The sequence below is a fragment of the Lissotriton vulgaris genome, chromosome 5 (genome assembly GCF_964263255.1).
Source record: "Lissotriton vulgaris chromosome 5, aLisVul1.2, whole genome shotgun sequence".
In the NCBI taxonomy this organism is placed as follows: domain Eukaryota; kingdom Metazoa; phylum Chordata; class Amphibia; order Caudata; family Salamandridae; genus Lissotriton; species Lissotriton vulgaris.
The window spans coordinates 167,835,784-167,855,725 of record NC_141693.1 but is presented as its reverse complement, the minus strand read 5'-3'; the positions used below and the strand labels follow the sequence as shown (position 1 = coordinate 167,855,725).

At 47.5% G+C, this 19,942-nt stretch overlaps 1 protein-coding gene across 1 annotated transcript in view; it reads left to right on the top strand.

Moving 5' to 3' along the window:
- PAPPA (pappalysin 1) overlaps window positions 1–19,942 on the top strand; it is an 870,469-nt gene that overhangs the window by 803,116 nt on the left and 47,411 nt on the right. Inside the window, exons 17-19 of the mRNA XM_086921096.1 lie at window positions 5,954–6,119; window positions 7,464–7,611; window positions 15,945–16,054. Of these exons, the coding sequence (XP_086777222.1) occupies window positions 5,954–6,119; window positions 7,464–7,611; window positions 15,945–16,054 (424 nt within the window). The remainder of the gene's footprint in view (window positions 1–5,953; window positions 6,120–7,463; window positions 7,612–15,944; window positions 16,055–19,942) is intronic.

The window sequence follows — 19,942 nt, the reverse complement described above, 5'->3', positions numbered from 1 at the left end:
GCTTAGTTTTTGGGTCGCATGGTGAGATGGTTCACCTTACCCGCCGTCTCTGACCCTCTGGTACTGCCTGCTATTCTGATTCAAGCATGTGAATCTATAAAAGATACAGGGGTATATTCACAAGAACGTGTGATAACTACTGCAAGAGTAGCGTAACGCTACTTTCAACATTGCAGCCTATCACGGTAAAATAACCCTGTGTCAATGTGGAATTCACAATGCGGCGGTAGCATGTGATAGACACCAGATAGCGAGTGAAATGTTCGTGTGAAAATCAACACCACCTCGCAAAAATACGATACACGAACGCTAAAAAACATGCAATGAGGCCGATCGCGGTACAAAAAGTAGCGAAAACCAGCCACAGTCCTGCAAATCCCACACGCCTGGTGGGACAATGCACCATAAAAACCACAGAAACAACACACCAGAAACAAGCCAAAGCACGTAGCAACATGGATGCTCCCTGACCCAGCACAGAGGCCAACCCGAACCCCACAACTCCCACAGACCACCAGCAAAGAACAACGGGGTCGGGGAAGGCCAAGGAGAAGGGGAAGGAGTGCAAACCGAAGGAAAGCAAGAGGTGACAGAACACTACCAGCAACTGACCCACAAGAAGACCACCTGGAATGCAGTCAGAGTGACAAGGAGGCCAATTGAGGAGGCCAATAGGCGCCGGCATGACGTGACAACCTAAACCAGGCACAACCCCGCTGCCAACAGGAAGGCAGCAACGGCGACAGGAGGTGACAGGAGGTGGCAGTCCAGCACCACAAGAGGAGCTGGAGGAAACCCAGGCCACAGTCATCAGTGTGGAGACGGTGCAAGGAGTAGGAAGTACGGACACAGCTTGAGAGGACCTGACACAACATCAACAGGGAGTGCAACAAACAGGGACTGGGGGCACGGGGGAGGTGGGCACAATGGTACACATGCACAATGAGGTGTAGCTCACTGCACACTCACAATTACCCAGGATCATGTCCCAGATCCCCCTGGAACACTGCAGCACACACACATAGCAAGAACAGCACACCCACATTCACGGCAACGTGTTACAATGCGCATAGCAGACACTGCAGAACAGAGGACACAACTGGCTCAGCACATGCACAGAAACATGCCTACTACATCTGACAGAGCCGGAAACTGTGAAATGGAAATGTACGCGTACAACCTCACATCTGTCATGTAGTCCAAATGTACACCGTCCCGCAGAAGAATCCAGCACTTCCCAAACAGTCACAATGTACATTGCCATACAGTCTGCATGCAAACCAGCACAATGCGCCAACATGCATGTCAATACAATATCAACATGCATCTCCCCTTCACATTGCAGAGGGGCACACAACACCTTCAGCAGAGCACAGAAGGAGACCCACACTGCCATAAAGACACATGCAGATGCACATTCACAGTACAGAACCACACCCAGGGGCACTCAAATAGCAGTCACACACCCATGTTTGCTCTGCGTACGACGGCCCTGGCCACTCCCCTTACGAATTGAGTGGGTGATGACAAAGCTACATGTCCAAGCTCCAACCCGATGCCTGGGGTGACATGTCTGCATCCAATGTACACAGCACAATGTAATGTCGTAGGGTCCAGGGCCCTCATGCATACAACAAGACCACAGGGACATACGCACATATCACGTTTAACTGGCTACGGGCAGATGCGCCCAGCCCCTTTATTGGCAGGGCCACATGTACAGTGATGCCTGTGCTGGGTGTGTCTGGTGAGTGTAAGCCATTCTGCACAGAATGTCTGATGTTGGCAACCATTTGAACATTGGACACCAGTGCAACAGAAACAGAAAGCACATGCATAACAGAGTCAACTGCTGAGCAACATGGAGTGAACCGTAGAAAGTCCAGAGGACAGCCAACATGCAAACAGAGGTGTCCGTGAGTTGCAGTGCACTGGGGTTGGGACACTAAAGATGAACGCGTCCCTGTGAAGAAAAAGTCTTGGATTGTGTCCCTTCGATATATTCCTGATGCAGATACATTGGGTTTAGACCTGCATCATCTTCCCATCAATGTCTCAGGGCCCCCACACTGTTTGAGGTGACATATCTGCGCAACCGCTCCACAGCACAAAACTCAATCAGCAACGGACAATGGCCTGCGGTGCACTGAGTCACTGCCACCTGGAGTGCTGAGCAGGGTATCAGGCCGATGATGTCATCCACGACAGGTCTGAGCAACTCCATAAGTCTGTCAGGACCACCGTTTCGACTATGGGAGATGGCAGTTGGAGGTGGTCCTTGCGATGGTGGTGTGTGCCTCCTGCAGTGATGCGACGTCCGGGCCGGTCAGGACTCGCTTTGGTGTGTGAGCCCTGGTGGGACGCAGTTGAGCCTGGAGGCTGCATACAGCCCAGGGCCACAGAGAAATGGCGTTGATGACCCCAAGGCAACGCTTCAGGGGCCATTCAATATCTCAGAAGAAGGGGTCCCAGACCGGACCAGCACAGAGTTAGTGGCCCCGGATGCACTGCGGCCGGCAAAGGCACCCAGCCACGGGGCGGTGCCTTGATGGGTCATGCGTCCTGAGCGGGTCCTCATCAATGTCCGAGGTTAATGTTGCGGAGGGTTGTGGGGGACAGTGGAAGGTGTCCTCCAGGGCATGATGCGGAAGGTTTGATTTTATCCGGAAGCAGAAAATAGTGGGGTGGAAAGTGCAAGCCTCATTTTCACCACCAATTCGGTATCAGCTACATGAAGATGAAAACTAGCCCCTAGTCCATAGACTCAGATGCCACCAATGTACAACCAGTGAGTGCCCATGAATGTCGGGGGCACCCCTGGCACTGGTGCTGAGAGGGGATGCAGTTTGCGATGATGCCTTCTATACAGATAGGAACTCCGCCATCGCTAAATCAAGACTCATTGACCTACTGGACCGTAGTGTAGGCCGGAGGCAGTGGTCAGCATGGGCCAGTCACTGAGTGTCACCGGCATAGGTTGGTGGCCCCACCGGCCTGCGTAGTTCAGTTTCGGTGGCACCACATGTTCGGTCACCACCGTGACTGTAACCCGGCTTTCTTCTGGACTGAGCCGCATCTTCCTCTTACTCCTCTCCGTGCAACCACTGGTGTGGACTCTGCCATTTGTGATTCGCGACTAGGTGCTGGATGTGAGACCTACTGGTCCACAGGGTAGTCCTGATCCCTCATCCACGTGTAGCCAGCTGGCATTGAACAGGATTAGTGGCACCACGTGTCGCAAGATGCCCATAGGGAACTATGCCTCACTGAACGGGGAGTCTGGTGCTGTGGCTGCTGGCCCAGATTTGGGGTCCCTGCAATTCAGGACCCAGGACACAGTTTCACATATGGGACCTACTGGGCCGAAGAGGACGCTGGTGTAGTATTTGAATGAGGAAGGAGTAATGTGGGCCAGCGTCCGGGGGCCAGCGATGGCCTGAGAGGCTGGCAGGGTCACGGGCCTCAGGCTTGGAGCTTGCACAGGCACGTAGTGGGCCCTCCTTGACACACGCCAGTGTCAGCAGGTGATGAGTGTGGCCTGGCTGCGCAGGGGCGGACCTGATGGGTTCATGGTCCAGTGGGCCAGGGTACGGCAGGCGCACAGGATCGCAGGCAACTCCGCTCACGAGGATGGCGTCGGCCTCATGACGGGGTGAGAGGCGCCGCACTGGCAGAGACGTTGGGCTTTCCGGAAGAGGACCACGCCCAGGGCTATTGCTTTATTCACACCCCTACGCTGGCCTGGCATACGCCGGGCCATCCCACTCTGCTTACGCTTATGGGAAGGACGTAACAGGCAACATTTCCGTGAGGGCCCCCACTGGCTGAGGTGACATGGTTGCGTCCACTGTCCCCCACACTCCATATACCAGAGGTGTATGTGCCATGGATATGGGTGTGTTCTGCATACTGCGGTCTGTCCAGCATATCCCCGCCACTCTTGGCATTGTGTACTTTCCCAATCATGGTTCTACTGCATCCTTCACACATGCCTGGTTGCTACCTCTCCCCACATTCGGCTATTGTGTGACTGAGGTGTCATGCCGTTGATGGCTCATGTTCACGGCTTGCCCAGATTACCATTGTAAGTTGTTATGTCGTGTCTGGTGGGTGGGAATGTTGTTTTGCATGTTGGTTGTGATTTTGTGATGTGTGCATTGCCAGAGTTATGAATTGCATGGTTGTGGAGTTGAGGTGAGTGGGGTGTTAATTTTGAACTTGCCAAGGGGCTGTGCATTTCCCTTGGTGCCATCCTGGGAATGCTGGTTGCTGATGGACTGTCGGAGGATGAAGGAATCACGCACACTGGCTGTGTATTTGGAGGCGACATTGGTGAAGGTACCACGGTGTTCAGATGTTGTCTGCACATTGATGTGTGACGTGTGCTTCCTGTTGCAGTGATTGTGTGCTGTGTCACCAGGGGGCACAGGTAGGACATTTGTGCTGTGGAATGCCCCCAACACATGCGTGCATCCAGCTAAGGCGTGTGGTCCTTGCTTGGTCTCCATTGGAACCTGCGCATGTTTTGGACGTATGGGGACTGGGGTGCCAGGGTGATGGTGATATCAAGGACAGGTGTGGGGGACTTGGATGGGGCTGGCTGTGAGACTCCTCCGACTTTGGCTGTGTTGTTTGGGTTGTGCCAGAGGCCAACAGGTGCAGCACAGCCAGCAGCTTGGGGTGGGGTGGGGTGTTTGTTGTCCGCTGTGTTGGTGCCGTAGGCCTGTTAGGCGATGATGGTCAGGATGCGTAGGATGGTTGTCCCTTTCAGCCTGGGACAGTGACATTGTCAGATGTTGGGTCTGTGAGGCAGGTGCGTTTCCTGGGAGGCCGCTGTCTTTCTCGGCGCTGCCTCTGTGGTGGTCCGGGGGGTGGGGAGTTCTGGGTAGGGGTTGGGGTCCTGGGGTGGTGGCGGTGGGTGTTGTGGCCCTCTTGGGTGTCCAGGCTACATGATAAGTGGCTACATGGCATCTGTTGCCCTTCCGATGATGCCATGGTCTGGGCTCCCTTTTGTGGCGCAGGCTGCCGTCTGGCTTTACACCAGGTCAGAGCAGGTGTTAATTTCCTGCTGCTAACACGCCTTATCACCTGTTTTAGGTTCTTATCGCCGATCTTGCTGGTCGTTGAGAATGTTGAGGTCTTGTGTTGTCGTGGCTTTTTGCACGGGAATGCCTACTCTGCATCTCATTAGCGATAGTTGCGGGGGTCCTCTGTGCCGATGTTTTTTGCTGCTGCTATCGCTGGTAAACTGGTGCTGTGGGTTGTTAACACAAGCATGTGAATGAGGAGGTAAATTTATCACGACTTTGGCTGCAATAAAGTGCTGTTAATTCGACAATAGCTCCTTGTGAATATGCTCTACAATGCTGGAGAAAAAACAAGTTACTTACCTGTACACTGTGGTTCTCCAGGATTGATATCTTATTGATTCACATGCGACCCTCCCTCCTCCCCTTTTCAGGTTCACCTTCCATACTTCTTTCATTACCTTGTGCTATTTGTGCTCGAAATCTGAAGTATGGTGGCCCTGCAGGGGAAGGAGATTCTATTGCCTACTCTGTGATTGGCTAGAGTTTGGATGTTTTATAACAATGGTAATAGGTTGCTAAAGCTAGTGAATTCTTATGGTCATTTGAATGTTAAAGTTTTAATACTGCTATTTTACTGTTACCGTGGGACTCCGACCATGATGATGGGTAAGATTCAAGCATGTGACTCGATAAGGGATATCAATACTGGAGAACCACAGTGTACAGGTAAGTAACTTGTTTTTTATAGCATCATAGAGAAACACTTCTTCACAAAGTTTGTAAGGCTAGTGTAAATGACAAAACTCACTTTAGTTAACAAATGCATAGAAAATAAGATTATTTTATAAGACAGAATATTTACCTAGCCAGCAGCAATAGGTACTTACATCTTTTATTTCTTGTCTTTATTCTCTTTACTGAAGAAAGGCCTTTAAGACTCAGTGCATGGAAGATGGAAGTTGGCAGGAAGGTTCCTGTGTCCCCATCACCTGTAGCCCCCCGCCTTCTAAATTCCATGGCCTCTACCAATGTACCAATGAGTTCCGCTTCAAAAGTGAATGCAGGATCAAGTGTGAGGACAGTAAATCCGTAAGTATCCCTCCTATATTTAAACAAGCTTGAAAAAGCACAGGCAGAAGTGGGGAGAGCAGGGAAGACTACAATTCCTCCCATCCCTTCATAATGAAGGGTAATGCTTCTTGAGTTCATCAACTCCTTTTGGAAAAGGGTTGTACGTGAGGTTATTTGAAGTACTCATTCAAACTGTAGGTTCTCTTTTCAGATGGGTCACCTCTAGGGTTATGTGACAAGTTAATTCTCTGTGGACATTAAGTCTCTGTCTGATTGGCGTTCTTCTGTGGGTCAAAGTGAGTTCAATCACTTTGCTTAGTCATTATTTCCTTTCTCTGGTAGTTTGCTCTATGGATGCCGGGGATGTGGAGTTCACAGCTTGTTCAGTCTCGAGTGATCTCTTCAATGGTTCTGAGGAGACTCACCCTCCACGTTCATATATTTTTATTCCTGTCTCCAAAGAATGAGCTGTAGACAGGACCCCTCAATGGGCTAGATTAGAACTTAGTCTGAAAGTGCACTCATTCTTATTTTGTCTGCTGTGAATCACTCAATGGCTTAAATATAGTTTAGTCTCTGTATCATCCAGTCCTGTCTTAGCTTTGGTTTAATCACTTTTATATGTTAATGGAAGTACACTGTTCCACATTATTATTTCCTGCCTCCAGTTTGGAAGCATCACCTCAAGAATGAGATGGTGTTCGGTACCTTGGCAATTCTCATTCATTCCTGTCTTAACTAGGAGAGTAGGTCAGTATCCATATTCGATAATTTCTTGTGGATTCATCTATGATTATTTGAGAGTTCTCCATGCTCACGCGTTTGTGTCCTTTCTGCGAAGAGAGAATGGTCACAAACAATGGGTTAGAAACAATTTAGTGTCCATGTTCATTCATTCTTTGTCCCTTTGGACCACTTGATGGATCAAAGGCAAGTTTGCTTCCATGTGTATTAATGTCTCTGCTGCTGCCCTGAATTTAAATAGATCTCATTATCGATTTGGGGCAGGTCAGTCCCCTTGCTTACGCCTACCTGTCTTGTCTTTAAAGAGGAAAACGGGTACCGTTCTACTTTGCGTAAGAGATCAATCTGTAAACACCTTGAACTGCCTGCATTTCTCGGGATTCATCACTGCCCAAAAGTGGCCAGGCAGCCTGTATTTTATGTCCGTTTATGTTAAGATGGCTTGATGCCTAGTCTTTTCTCATTTCTCATTCCCTCATGGTATGTATCTCAACTATGGCTTCAAGATTGGGATAAGATTGGGATAAAAACTGACTGTGGGCTATTTTATAAAGTATCTTGGCAACCCAGCAAGACCAGTCTTACTATGTCTTCTATTACTCTGAATCTTTTTTTCAGGGACCACACAACAATGTAATCCAGTGTAGGAAAGATGGCACGTGGAGTGGCAGCTTCCAGCTGTGCGCGACCATGAGTGGTGAATGCGATCCTCCCAACGGGCTAAACAGCAACCTAAGGATCCACTGCTCAGAAGGATTTGAAATTGGTAAGGTTCACAGTCTTCCTCTGAAATCTCTAAATGACTATATTTGACTCTTTGCGTAGGATCAGTACTGTTTTTTTATGCAGTAGTCCTACAAGGCTGCATTCTATTAGAACTAACAGATTACCCTACTAATCACAGAACATATTTTGAAATATAGTGCTGTTGACATATGTAAGATTATATATGTCCATAGGTAGTGAGAAAGAAGTTAAATAACAACAATATAGGTAATCCACAATCCTGTCCACCCAGAATCTAAGAAAAATATGATTGCAGTTAGGCAGTTCCAAGATATTGCCGACTTTGCATCCTGGTAAACCGAGCTGGAAACACTGAGACACGTGAAACTGTGAGGCACCGATATACATATAAAAACCTTACTGCAAATACTCCAAATCACCCATTTTTCAAACAAACCCATGTGTTTTTTCCTCAATTTTGTTTTGATGCTTAATCTAGAACCTTCATCGCACCTGGTAATTACTGGGTGCTGTAAACTTACACAACTTGGAGTTCCGATCACTGCGCAAGCAGGAGTTTTTGCAGCGTTTGGAACTCTCTGGCCCACTCATAACCATGGCCAGAGTCCAGATATTATCAGGTCACGAAAATAGCATCTACCTCTCTGGGGAAGTTATAATTAGAGTTGTGAGAAATTTGTTTAATTCACTTTTTATGTAAATATACTGAATTTTGAACGTGAAATTACATGTTATTACACAAAAGACAAAGCCAGCATTTAACACTAAGGGGCCGATTCCGATGTTGGACGGACCTGAGTCCATCCGACATCGGTCAGGAGTCGTAACCGACCGACCTGCTATCTTCGGTTACGGCCCTGCTAGTACGATTGGTCGCACTCGTATACTTCACAATGCAAGCATGCATTCCGAGCGGAAAGCATGCTTGCAGTGTGAAAAGCAGGGGTGCAGTTCATCCATGCACCCTGTGGCCGGCACCCCAAGGAGCCTGCCACCGGGTGCAGGGAGCCACAGAGGGGCGCCATTCGGCAGCCTCGCACCCATGGGGGCCCTACTGGGGGCCCCAAAGACAGTGTCCGACTGCCTTATCGTGCCGAAAAAAAAACGCACGAAAAAAGGCAGTGAAAAACTGCCATCGTACTCCCTTGGTCTCAAAGAGGCGGCTGGGGGAGTACTGAGGGATTTCCGGATGGCGGACAGGCTGCCTGTCGCCTGCAATCCGGAAATCTGAGTCAGATTCCTTACCGACCGAGCCCATTAGAATGGTTCGGTCGGAAAGGAATCCGATGTGACACATTCCGTTTCGGTCGGAAGGGCTCCGACCATCGTTCGGAGCCCTTCCGACTGAAATCTGAATCGTCCCCTATATATTAGCTTGGAATGCGTTCTCATAGCCGTTTCAGACAATAGAACCCATGTTGGTCAAAAAATAAATAAATTGCTTGAAAAACAAAGTGCACTGAGCTGCAGCCATGAGCGTTTTTTTTTTTATTCATGTTGTTCAGTGGCTAATAATTATGAGACGTATTGGTGTAATTTGGTGAATTTTGCGTAACAAGAGTAATGAGAAATTACCAAAATCCCACAAATGAATGCAACATTATTTAAATGTTGTCTGGGCGAAATACAGCAGTAGGAAAACGGACTGAGCTGCCTTGCGAATCCATACCAGACATAAACAGAAAGTGCTGTGCTATACTGCTTTGGCCGTTTCCTTTGAATATTTCAAAGCATGTAAACATTATAGTGATTAACCGAAGATGGTTGATTTTTTTGTGACTGTGATTTGAGTGCTTCTGCGTGATTGTGAAGCCTGTATATCAATTAGCACAGACTTATTCGAAATAAAGAGGGTATTCCGCGAATTCTCTCATGTTTGTCTGTACAATTTAAAACCTATTTTGCGTCATATATTCAAAAAAGCAAGTGCTGGGCACTATGGTTTTCACCATTATTTCTAATTTCAAGTTCTACTTTCCAATTATAAGGACATCTTCTTTCCTTGCTGTGGAAATGACTGAAATATGCGCTAGTTGGGTTACATCACATGCCTTCCATTTTTTGTCAGATTACGGTTTTATACTGGTAACACAGCAATACTCAAAGGAAGTTGCAATCATTATTAAATGGTTAAGATATATGATGCAGCACATCACATTTATGTATCTTGAGGATAGATATTCGAGCTACAAGGATTTCAACGTCAACAAAAAAAGGATGAGAGGCGAAACGATGTACAGTAAACACAGCTATATTTTCACCAGAGCTGGATTTTTGCACAATTCTCTGCCTTGGCTTTCCGAAAAAATATTTTAGACTTCAAAAGCTGCAGAAAGCCGCAGCAAGACCACTGGGGAAGTAAACAAATGTGTCCACATCGCTCTTGTCAAACCACAATGGTTGCTCATCAGGGCTAGGGTTACCTTCAAGACAACTACTCGGATTCATAATACAAATCCCACAAAAGCCATCAAATTCTGTAAGGAAAGATTCAAACATTACTGTCTGACTGCTCCCAAGAGTGTGGTCGCTAGTTTGGAGTGCATAGCGGTCGTAGATGTATTTTTCCTTGCACTCCATACTGGGCTGGATGATGAATGGTACTAGAAGTGGAAAAGTTGCATTGGAATTTCTTTGCTATAGTGGCTCATTGAGGTAGCAGTGGTTGGGAAGTCAGGACATGAGCTTTGTAGATTATTTATGGAGTTGGGACTAAACACGGTATACCAGAGATATTACCAAAATTATTAAGTAAGAATGAATTGTCAGAGCTATTTACCTTAAAAGTAAATATATCATTTGTTGCATATCAAAAAGATTTTAAAGTCAAATTTAGACACTTGGAAGAAAAAAACTGAAGGCCCTTACTCTAATCACTCCAAGAATCTTACCCTAAAAACATATTTGACATGGTGATGCTTTCTCTGACCCAAGCTAACCATTGAGCCAATCTTCTCTAGAGCTCTCAGTGTTTTCTATGTCAGGAACAGGAATGCCAATTCTCTATTGGGTAAACACAAGGAGATGATGGACGGAGCGCTGCAACTTTTCAGACACTCACCCCCAGTCACAGATCTGGGTTTAATCCATCATCATTCTTTGGCTCACTTTGCCACCCCAGTTCAGACCCAGCAATATGCAAATCAGTCTTTACCCTGTTGCTCATGGGAACGGTCCAGCCTGAACTGCCAAGCCAGGTCTTCCCTGGACCGGAAACAATCATCCTGGGACCGGTTTCGGGGTAACACCTCATCAGCCAGGCTAGCTTTAATCCAGTGGCAAAGTGAGCAGGGGACCCGCGTCTGGGCCTTCCCTGCCAAGTTAGGGCGAACAATGCAAATACATGCACATATGTGGGTCCCTTGCTCACTGGATTCGAGCTAGCCTGGCTGATGATAGGGTGTTACCCCGAAACCAATCCCAGGATATACGTCACTTTATTGCATGTGATATATCGTTTGCCGTTTGCACAAAAATATATCGCCCATTCCATTAACCTAACCACTACATCACAAGGAAAGTATAGTTAGTATATATGTAGATTTGGAGTTAAAGATATAAATATTCTGGAGAGGTAGTGAATGCAATATATTTGCACTTCAATGTCAATGACCTCGTTATGCTGTCATACAACCATTATGGTTGATGAATTAAGAAGATAGGAACCAAAGCAGTCCTGGATCTCAAATTATCCAATGATGGGAGACATCTAAGTCTATTGGAAAAAAAGTCTCCAATTTCTTTAGAGTCTGCGGTTGTCAAACTGGAAAATAGGGATGCACAACTATTGCATTGTTTCAATGGACATTGTTCTCAGTGCAGAGCCGGTGCACAACATAGTCCACTTTGCAGACGTTGGGCCTGATTTAGAGATTGGCGTATGGGATATTCTGTCACAAATGTGACGGATATGCAGTATCCCATATTACAAGTTATAGCCTGTGGCACTTGTAATAATGGGGAACAGATATCTGTCATGTTTGTGGCAGAGTATCTATCCACCAAACTCTATAATGATGCTGAGCAATTTCCCTCTTTGTGAATACAGGAATCTAGTGGGAGCCACAATGCATATGCACTCTGAATTTCTGGCCAGTTCTTTTGGGGGATTCACATGGTGCATGTGGGATAAACACTCTAAAGCAGCTAGGCACCTACTCAGGAGGGTAGGGGACGGCACTGGCAGGAGGAAGCAGGTGCAGGGGGTCCGATTCTCTGAGAATGTGCTATTACAAATTGTAAGTTTTCACTCTGATGCACTCATGTGTGCAGAATATTTCAGCAGTGCAGGTGAGTGGATGGTGTCATCTTCCAAAGATGGCATCCAACGCTGACCTTTGACTTGGAAGAGGACTCAATGTTACTGCTGTTCAGTCTCTTCCACGGCTCATTCAGGATCTCATTATCAGGGTCCATCTCCACAGTGCTTTATGTTGGCTGAACTTTACAGTGGGCTGTCGTGTCACTGGGCTGATCAGTTCACAGAGCAGACAGGCAGTCAGAAGCAGCCTCTTCCGGTGAAGAGGGATCGGAGAGTTCAGAGGAACATGGCAGCACGCCATGTCTAGGATTGTCATTTCTCACCAGGCATTACAGAGGCTTTCCAAGCATGTTCAAAGGGACTCCGAAGTCAACTACTGTAAATAATTGTGGAGTTAGGAAGTGATTGCAACTGCATTATTTTAAATTCAAGGAGCTGGATCATGACAGACCTTATTTAAACTCTCCTGGGCAAACTGGGCAGGAGTTTCCTGGTGGATAGTTTGCGTATGCAGCTACACTGCCTGAGTAATTCGAGGCAAAGAAAGAATGCTCCTTATTCAGTGAGAGCAACTGTGTTGTTTCCTTGCAGGAGAAGGGGCACAAAGTGGGTTTCATACTCAGGAATAAAATGTCCATTCTTCCTTGAGTTGAGCTGAGCAATTTGAGCACACTACATATCCCTGTAAAATTATTCAGCAAAGACATCCCCCGGGCATACCTTCAAGGGGATAACGTTTTGATGACCTGGGATTCCTGGAATTGAGTGAGGTATCAGAAAGGTATCACCCTTAAATGTGTCAAACAGTGCTGTAACCACAATCTGTCACCAACCAGGTAATCTCCATACAAACAGCTAGGCGAGGGGGCACACAGCCTGGAACCTCCAGGGTACACATCATAAATGGACAACTTGTCTGGTTCTGGGAGTCAAATCCCTCACGATCTAAGAAGGGTGAATCACGCATGGAAAAACGCAAAGACAGTAATATACTCACAGTTTACAGCTGTGGTCCTACAGTTACCGTCACACTCGTCATAAGAGAGTCCAAAAAACTTCTATTGGGGGCACCTCCTTTTCAGGACTCCAACTTTGGATGAACGTTTGAAGCTGTGCACTGAGCACAAGCACGACTTTTGCTTTCCACAGTAAAACGAAACTAACACTTTGATTCCCAACAGGGCCCAAAATATATATTTCTTTAAAAAAAATGGAACCCTTCTCAGTCTATTGGAGGAATGTTTATGCTACTCTACTCACATTAAAGCCCTTCTATAGTCAGGAGTTGGCAGTTCTTACTTTCTAAATCGTTATAACTACATGATGCACGTAGTTAACCTCTCCTGACACTCACACGTTACTGTCAGTTCTTAAGTCATCACTAGACGTAGCACAAAGGTTGCAGATGGGAGAAGGACTTGAAGTGTCACGCAATGGTCCTTGAGGATTGGAGCCATGCCAGTTGTCCAGATGGGAGAACCTTAAATGCAATGATTCATCTACATAGACAGTGGTGATCCGGAAACGGTGGTGGGAATGAAGCCTTGGCCGACCAGAGTCATACACCCCTCAATAGTCGCAGCAAGGTTTGAGCTTGACGGGCTTTGAAGCACGTGGAGGACAAAGTCGGGCACTTCGACCAATTAACGTTCGCCTTCTTTGTTAGTCTTCCTGGTCCTTGAGCAAAGCTTTTAAAGGGCAATGCGTTCAGAGCCAGTTCCGAGAAAGACAGATGGCAGATTTGAACCTTGGCACATTGCATCCTGTTTGGACATCATGATGATAAGTAGAGTTTTTTACAATCATAAATCATTCATTCGAACATACTGTTTTACAAAGGGGGAGGGCAAAGGTTAAGGCTACACCGATGTTTTGACGTAATAGGTTGGTATCAGCACAAGGCTTCTGTCGGAAATGCCTCTGGGGGACTGGCCAGCGTCTTTTGGAAATGTAAAAAGCAGGAAGAAGCAAAATAAAGTAGATAGATGAAATGTATTTCACATTACACGGACTGAAATATCAGGCCGCCATTTATCCTACAAGGAATCCGACTCATGAAAGTTCAAGGCCTGGGTCAAATCTATGTTTTACTCGAACTATTGTGTTTTTCATAAATCTGTGTAACGGTGATTGCCAATTAAACTTGACAACATTATTGTTCTTCCACAATAGAACTGTGGTCTCAGACAAACTTCTGAAATTGCATTTACTAGTTAATATGTCTCGGTCAATAAAGAGGATTATAAAGTCAACGAGGGTATCGACATTTATTGTGCTTTCTCCATTTAATTCATATATATTTTGAAGAACAACTCATGTATTTTGGACTTAGACAGCTCTTTAAACACTGGCTTACTTTCAGGACAGTACAAGAGAAAAGGGGCTTGTTTAAATCAAGAGATTACATTCCGATTCCTGTTTGCAAAGAGATAGAGGCCCAGGTTTTGTGATAAATAATATCCCCCAGCCCGAGTTTTCTCTGACAGCTTTCTGCAGGAGTTGCCTGGAGAAATGTATCTGGAAGGAAGGCCTGGGAAAGATGCAAAACGTGTGGAATGTGGTGCTTTTAGCACCGATTCCACTTGTCATGGCTTATTTCAAAGTAAAATTGTCGGATTCGAGGGTATTTACCATAAGTGGTAAATTCCTCTCTCCGGGGTAATGGTATTCACTGAGTCTGATAAATACCTCAGCCCACTTGTGTTCCAACACAAGGTAACCTGTTAGCAGTCGAATATTGCCCCAGGTCCTGGTATATGTAAGAAATGGGTTTTGGATAATTGGTTTGAGTACATGCATCTGGAATATTAGGTTTGCAGTATCTTTGGAACGTTGGATCTCTGAGGGTTATGTTATGTTATATTATGTTATTTTATGTCTTTTATAGCGCTCGGCTACTCAGAAGAGTGTCCCAGCGCTTTATTGACAACTTAGGAAGACAAACACAACACAACAGATTAAAAGGAAAGCAGGGTCAACAGAACACGGAAAACTAGGAAGCAAAAAGCCAAGTTTTCAGGCCCTTCCTAAAAGCCAACAGATTTGAGGTGCTGCGTAACGTCAGGGGCAAAGAGTTCCAAAGCTGAGGGGCTCGGAGCATAAAGGAACGACCTCCCAACCGAGCCCTCCTCACACGAGGGACAATGGCAAGGAACTTCGACTCTGACCTCAAGGATCGGGCAGGATGATAGGAAACGAACCTCTTCTGAAGGTATTTAGCCCCTGTGGCGTAAAAGGCCTTGTGCGCAAGGGTTAAAGCTTTAAAAACTATCCGCTGTCGGATCGGCAGCCAATGAAGCGACTGCAACAGGCCAGAGACTCTAACTCTTCTGTTGAGGGGAAGGGGATTGCCGCAGATGCAGCAATTCACATTTCACGTATATGAGGATTGACACTGGTCTCCTTGTTGAATGTGAGTGCATTTTACATCACACAGTCTGTTACAACTGGGCAATGCCTACCACTAACACTGATAGACAAGGGTATTTAACCCCAAGGTACAGGATGTAGGAGGGATTTTTCCTCTTACCAGGCACGACATTCTGGGGTATTGAACTCCTAGGTTAAAGGGTACACTAAGACTTTTTGTCTAAAAGGCATTTCCTCTCATGAAAATAGATCTGTAGGACCTGCTCACCTCATAAAACTTTGTGCTATGATTTTCACCTCACAAGACTGATATGTTAGGGCAGTCCATTTCACAAAGACTCTTCTAAAGAATATTGCGACCTTAGGAATTGCACACCAGGGAATTCCAGCACTTTAAAAAACTCTGTTTTTAACTGAGATCCTAGCAGGTAACTTTTGCTAACAGATACTTAGTGGATTTTCATCTCATTGACCTAGCTTAGCAAGGGTGGTACATTTTGACTCATAGTTGCGGTTTGTAATTGAGGTAAAATGTGCTGTAAGTCCGAGATTGAAATAATGGGCATTGTAAAGTTGTTTGTTCTCTATCTCGAACAAGGTCACGGTGTTTGGTAGAAGTGCTTTGAAGAGGTGTTTTTGTGCCACTGGCACTGCTTTTGCTTCACGTCGCTCGTGCGAGGAGTAACAGAGGTCTGTTTCTTTTTTCCTCATGTATTGTGAAGGAGCTGAGTGCACGCTCTCTTGTGTGGTTCCCAACAGGGATTCCGTGATGCTGCCTTTAAACATGACAGAACGAGACCTCCAGTACTGGATGGATCCTCCCAGAATCAAGGTCAGTTCTGGGCGGGGCCTATTTTAATATACCTGCATGCATGTAGACATAGTGACATTTCATCTCACTGCACTTATTTAACACATCTGTTCCATGTGTTGCTATTTAGTGACCCGTCGCCCATCAATACGCAGTGAGAATGTTTGCTTAATTTGAGCTCTAGTTCCACAACATGGTTGTTTAGCACTCAGTGTCCTTTTCAGTGTCTCATCTGTGAATGAGTGAAGCATGACAATCAGTAATGGGGTTTAGGAATTGAGCTCTTTTGGAGTTGGCCCAGTTCTTACAAGCTTCTTAAGGTGGACCTTGGTTCTAGAACTCTTCGAATTTATCGTGGAAAATGTATTTTTACCGAGCTGCACAAGATACCCCTGCTGCCAGGATTCCCCTCCAGGGTTAAATGGGACTTAGTCCAAAAAGCCTTTAGTGCTTATGTAAGGATGACATACATAAGCAAGCAGGGCTAAGACTGATTTTCAAGCGCGTGGTCCTTCCAGAGTAGTACATAGAGCAACGAAATTTTAGACTTACCAGTAGCTGAGATTAATGAAGGCATTCCACACATTATTTTTTGTTTCACCCAGATGTTTGTCCCGTAGCTCACTGTGCCTTAGGATTCAAGCTGCACCCGCCTGATTATTACTCAATTAGGTTGAAACAGGTCAGGGTTGCTTGAGTCCTGGGAGTTTAGGTTGGGCGTTCACTACAGGAGAAGAACCATGGCTGAATTTCATGTGGTCAGTGGCGTCACTAGGGGGGTGCGGGGGGTGCGGACCGCACCGGGTGACACCCTCACATGGGGGTGACACCATGCTGCTCCCCGGCGCTGTAGACTTACTACAGCAGCTGGCTCCGTCAGATAGTTAACAGTTAAATCTGTCTCTCCTCTCAGAGTCCATGAGGTGCTACAATGTTGCAATCTGCTGCGACGGACCCGGCGCACCCCGGGCCCTCGGCGCAGTTGTCAATCACTGAAGACTTCCTACCCTTGGCTCAACAGAGCAGAGGCGAGGAGAGATTATTGGATGTTGGGACCTCAATTCCGGTTGCCTCCAGAACACAGGAAGTCATTAGAAGTGGCGGGGAACTGGAGAGAGGCAGAGAGTCAAGCTTCTGCTGCCTCGGGGCATAGGGTGCGTTTAGCAGTGGGAGACTGGAGACCCCCCTGCAGCTCAGTGACGTGATTCCGAGACGAGCGAATGAGAGATAGAAGTAAGTAATGGCCAGGTCTAAGCGGCGCTATTACTAGTAGAACCTTGAAGTGTGTCGTTTCCTCCACTCTGCCTTAATGCACTTAGCAGATGAAAGTATGTGGACAGTGAGGATACGGGCCTCCTTTGTAGTGTACGCACCTCAAGCTGCCTAAGCAATGACCCCACTGCCCCTGAGACCATTAGAGCCCTTTCAAAGGGTCCACTTGCACTTGGCCCGTGTACGCATCTTTGCAGTGTCTCGCACTTAGCCCTGCGGGTAGTGGAACACCCTCAAAGTGCCCACGTGACTAGGTACTCGGCAGGGCCTTTTATGATACAACCCCATGTGCAGGATGGCGTTATCTATAAGCTCCACAGCTCCTTCCTTAACACCAGAGCCCTTTCTTGGTCCCTCCAGACAAGTTCTGCAGACACACCCATCTTGGTCCGTGTATGCCGAGGGCAGAGAGAGAAATGGAGCTAGAGGGAGTAAGACAGAGAAAGAGAGAGAGCTAGAGTGAGAAAGACAGAGAGAGAGGGAGCTAGAGGGAGTAAGACAGAGAGGGAGACAGAGGGAGCTAGAGGCAGTAAGACAGAGAGAGAGGGAGCTAGACAGAGAGAGGGAGATAGAGGGAGTAAGATAGAGAGAAAGGGAGCTGGAGGAAGCAAGACAGAGAGAGAGGGAGCTAGAGGGAATAAGAGAGAGGGAGCTAGAGGGAGCAAGACAGAGAAAGAGGGAGCTAGAGGGAGTAAGACAGAGAGAGGGAGCTAGAGGGAGTAAGACAGAGAGAGAGGCAGAAAGAGGGAGCTAGAGGGAGTAAGACAGAGAGAGAGAGAAGGAGCTAGACAGAGGGAGAGGGAGCTAGAGGGAGTAAGACAGAGAGAAAGGGAGCTAGAGGGAGTAAGACAGAGAGAGAGGGAGACAGAGGGAGCTAGAGGGATGGGAGAAGGAGACTGAGGGAGTAAGAGATAGAGAGGGAGCAAGACAGAGTGAGAGGGAGCTAGAGGGAGTAAGACAGAGAGAGAGAGAGAGCTAGAGGGAGCTAGAGCGAGCAAGACAGAGAGAGAGGGAGCTAGAGGGAGTAAGAGAGAGAGAGGGAGCTAGAGGGACTAAGACGGAGAGAGAGGGAGCTAGAGGGAGTAAGACAGAGAGAGAGGGAGCTAGACAGAGCAAGACAGAGAGAGGTAGCTAGAGGGAGCAAGACAGAGGGAGCTAGAGGGAGTAAGAGAGAGGGAGCTAGAGGGAGTAAGACAGAGAGAGAGGGAGCTAGAGGGAGTGAGACAGAGCGAGAGGGAGCTAGAGGGAGTAAGACAGAGAGAGAGGAAGACAGGGAGCTAGAGGGAGTAAGAGAGAGAGAGGGAGCTAGAGGGAGCAAGACAGAGAGAGGGAGCTAGAGGGACTAAGACGGAGAGAGAGGGAGCTAGAGGGAGTAAGACAGAGAGAGAGGGAGCTAGACAGAGCAAGACAGAGAGAGGTAGCTAGAGGGAGCAAGACAGAGGGAGCTAGAGGGAGTAAGAGAGAGGGAGCTAGAGGGAGTAAGACAGAGAGAGAGGGAGCTAGAGGGAGTGAGACAGAGCGAGAGGGAGCTAGAGGGAGTAAGACAGAGAGAGAGGGAGACAGGGAGCTAGAGGGAGTAAAACAGAGAGATGGAGCTAGAGGGAGCAAGACAGAGAGAGGGAGCTAGAGGGAGTAAGAGAGAGGGAGCTAGAGGGAGTAAGACAGAGAGAGAGGGAGCTAGAGGGAGTGAGACAGAGCGAGAGGGAGCTAGAGGGAGTAAGACAGAGAGGGAGACAGAGAGAGCTAGAGGGAGTAAGACAGAGAGAAAGGGAGCTAGAGGGAGTAAGACAGAGAGAGAGGGAGACAGAGGGAGCTAGAGGGATGGGAGAAGGAGACTGAGGGAGTAAGAGATAGAGAGGGAGCAAGACAGAGTGAGAGGGAGCTAGAGGGAGTAAGACAGAGAGAGAGAGAGAGCTAGAGGGAGCTAGAGCGAGCAAGACAGAGAGAGAGGGAGCTAGAGGGAGTAAGAGAGAGAGAGGGAGCTAGAGGGAGCAAGACAGAGAGAGGGAGCTAGAGGGACTAAGACGGAGAGAGAGGGAGCTAGAGGGAGTAAGACAGAGAGAGAGGGAGCTAGACAGAGCAAGACAGAGAGAGGTAGCTAGAGGGAGCAAGACAGAGGGAGCTAGAGGGAGTAAGAGAGAGGGAGCTAGAGGGAGTAAGACAGAGAGAGAGGGAGCTAGAGGGAGTGAGACAGAGCGAGAGGGAGCTAGAGGGAGTAAGACAGAGAGAGAGGAAGACAGGGAGCTAGAGGGAGTAAGAGAGAGAGAGGGAGCTAGAGGGAGCAAGACAGAGAGAGGGAGCTAGAGGGACTAAGACGGAGAGAGAGGGAGCTAGAGGGAGTAAGACAGAGAGAGAGGGAGCTAGACAGAGCAAGACAGAGAGAGGTAGCTAGAGGGAGCAAGACAGAGAGAGGTAGCTAGAGGGAGCAAGACAGAGGGAGCTAGAGGGAGTAAGAGAGAGGGAGCTAGAGGGAGTAAGACAGAGAGAGAGGGAGCTAGAGGGAGTGAGACAGAGCGAGAGGGAGCTAGAGGGAGTAAGACAGAGAGAGAGGGAGACAGGGAGCTAGAGGGAGTAAAACAGAGAGATGGAGCTAGAGGGAGCAAGACAGAGAGAGGGAGCTAGAGGGAGTAAGACAGA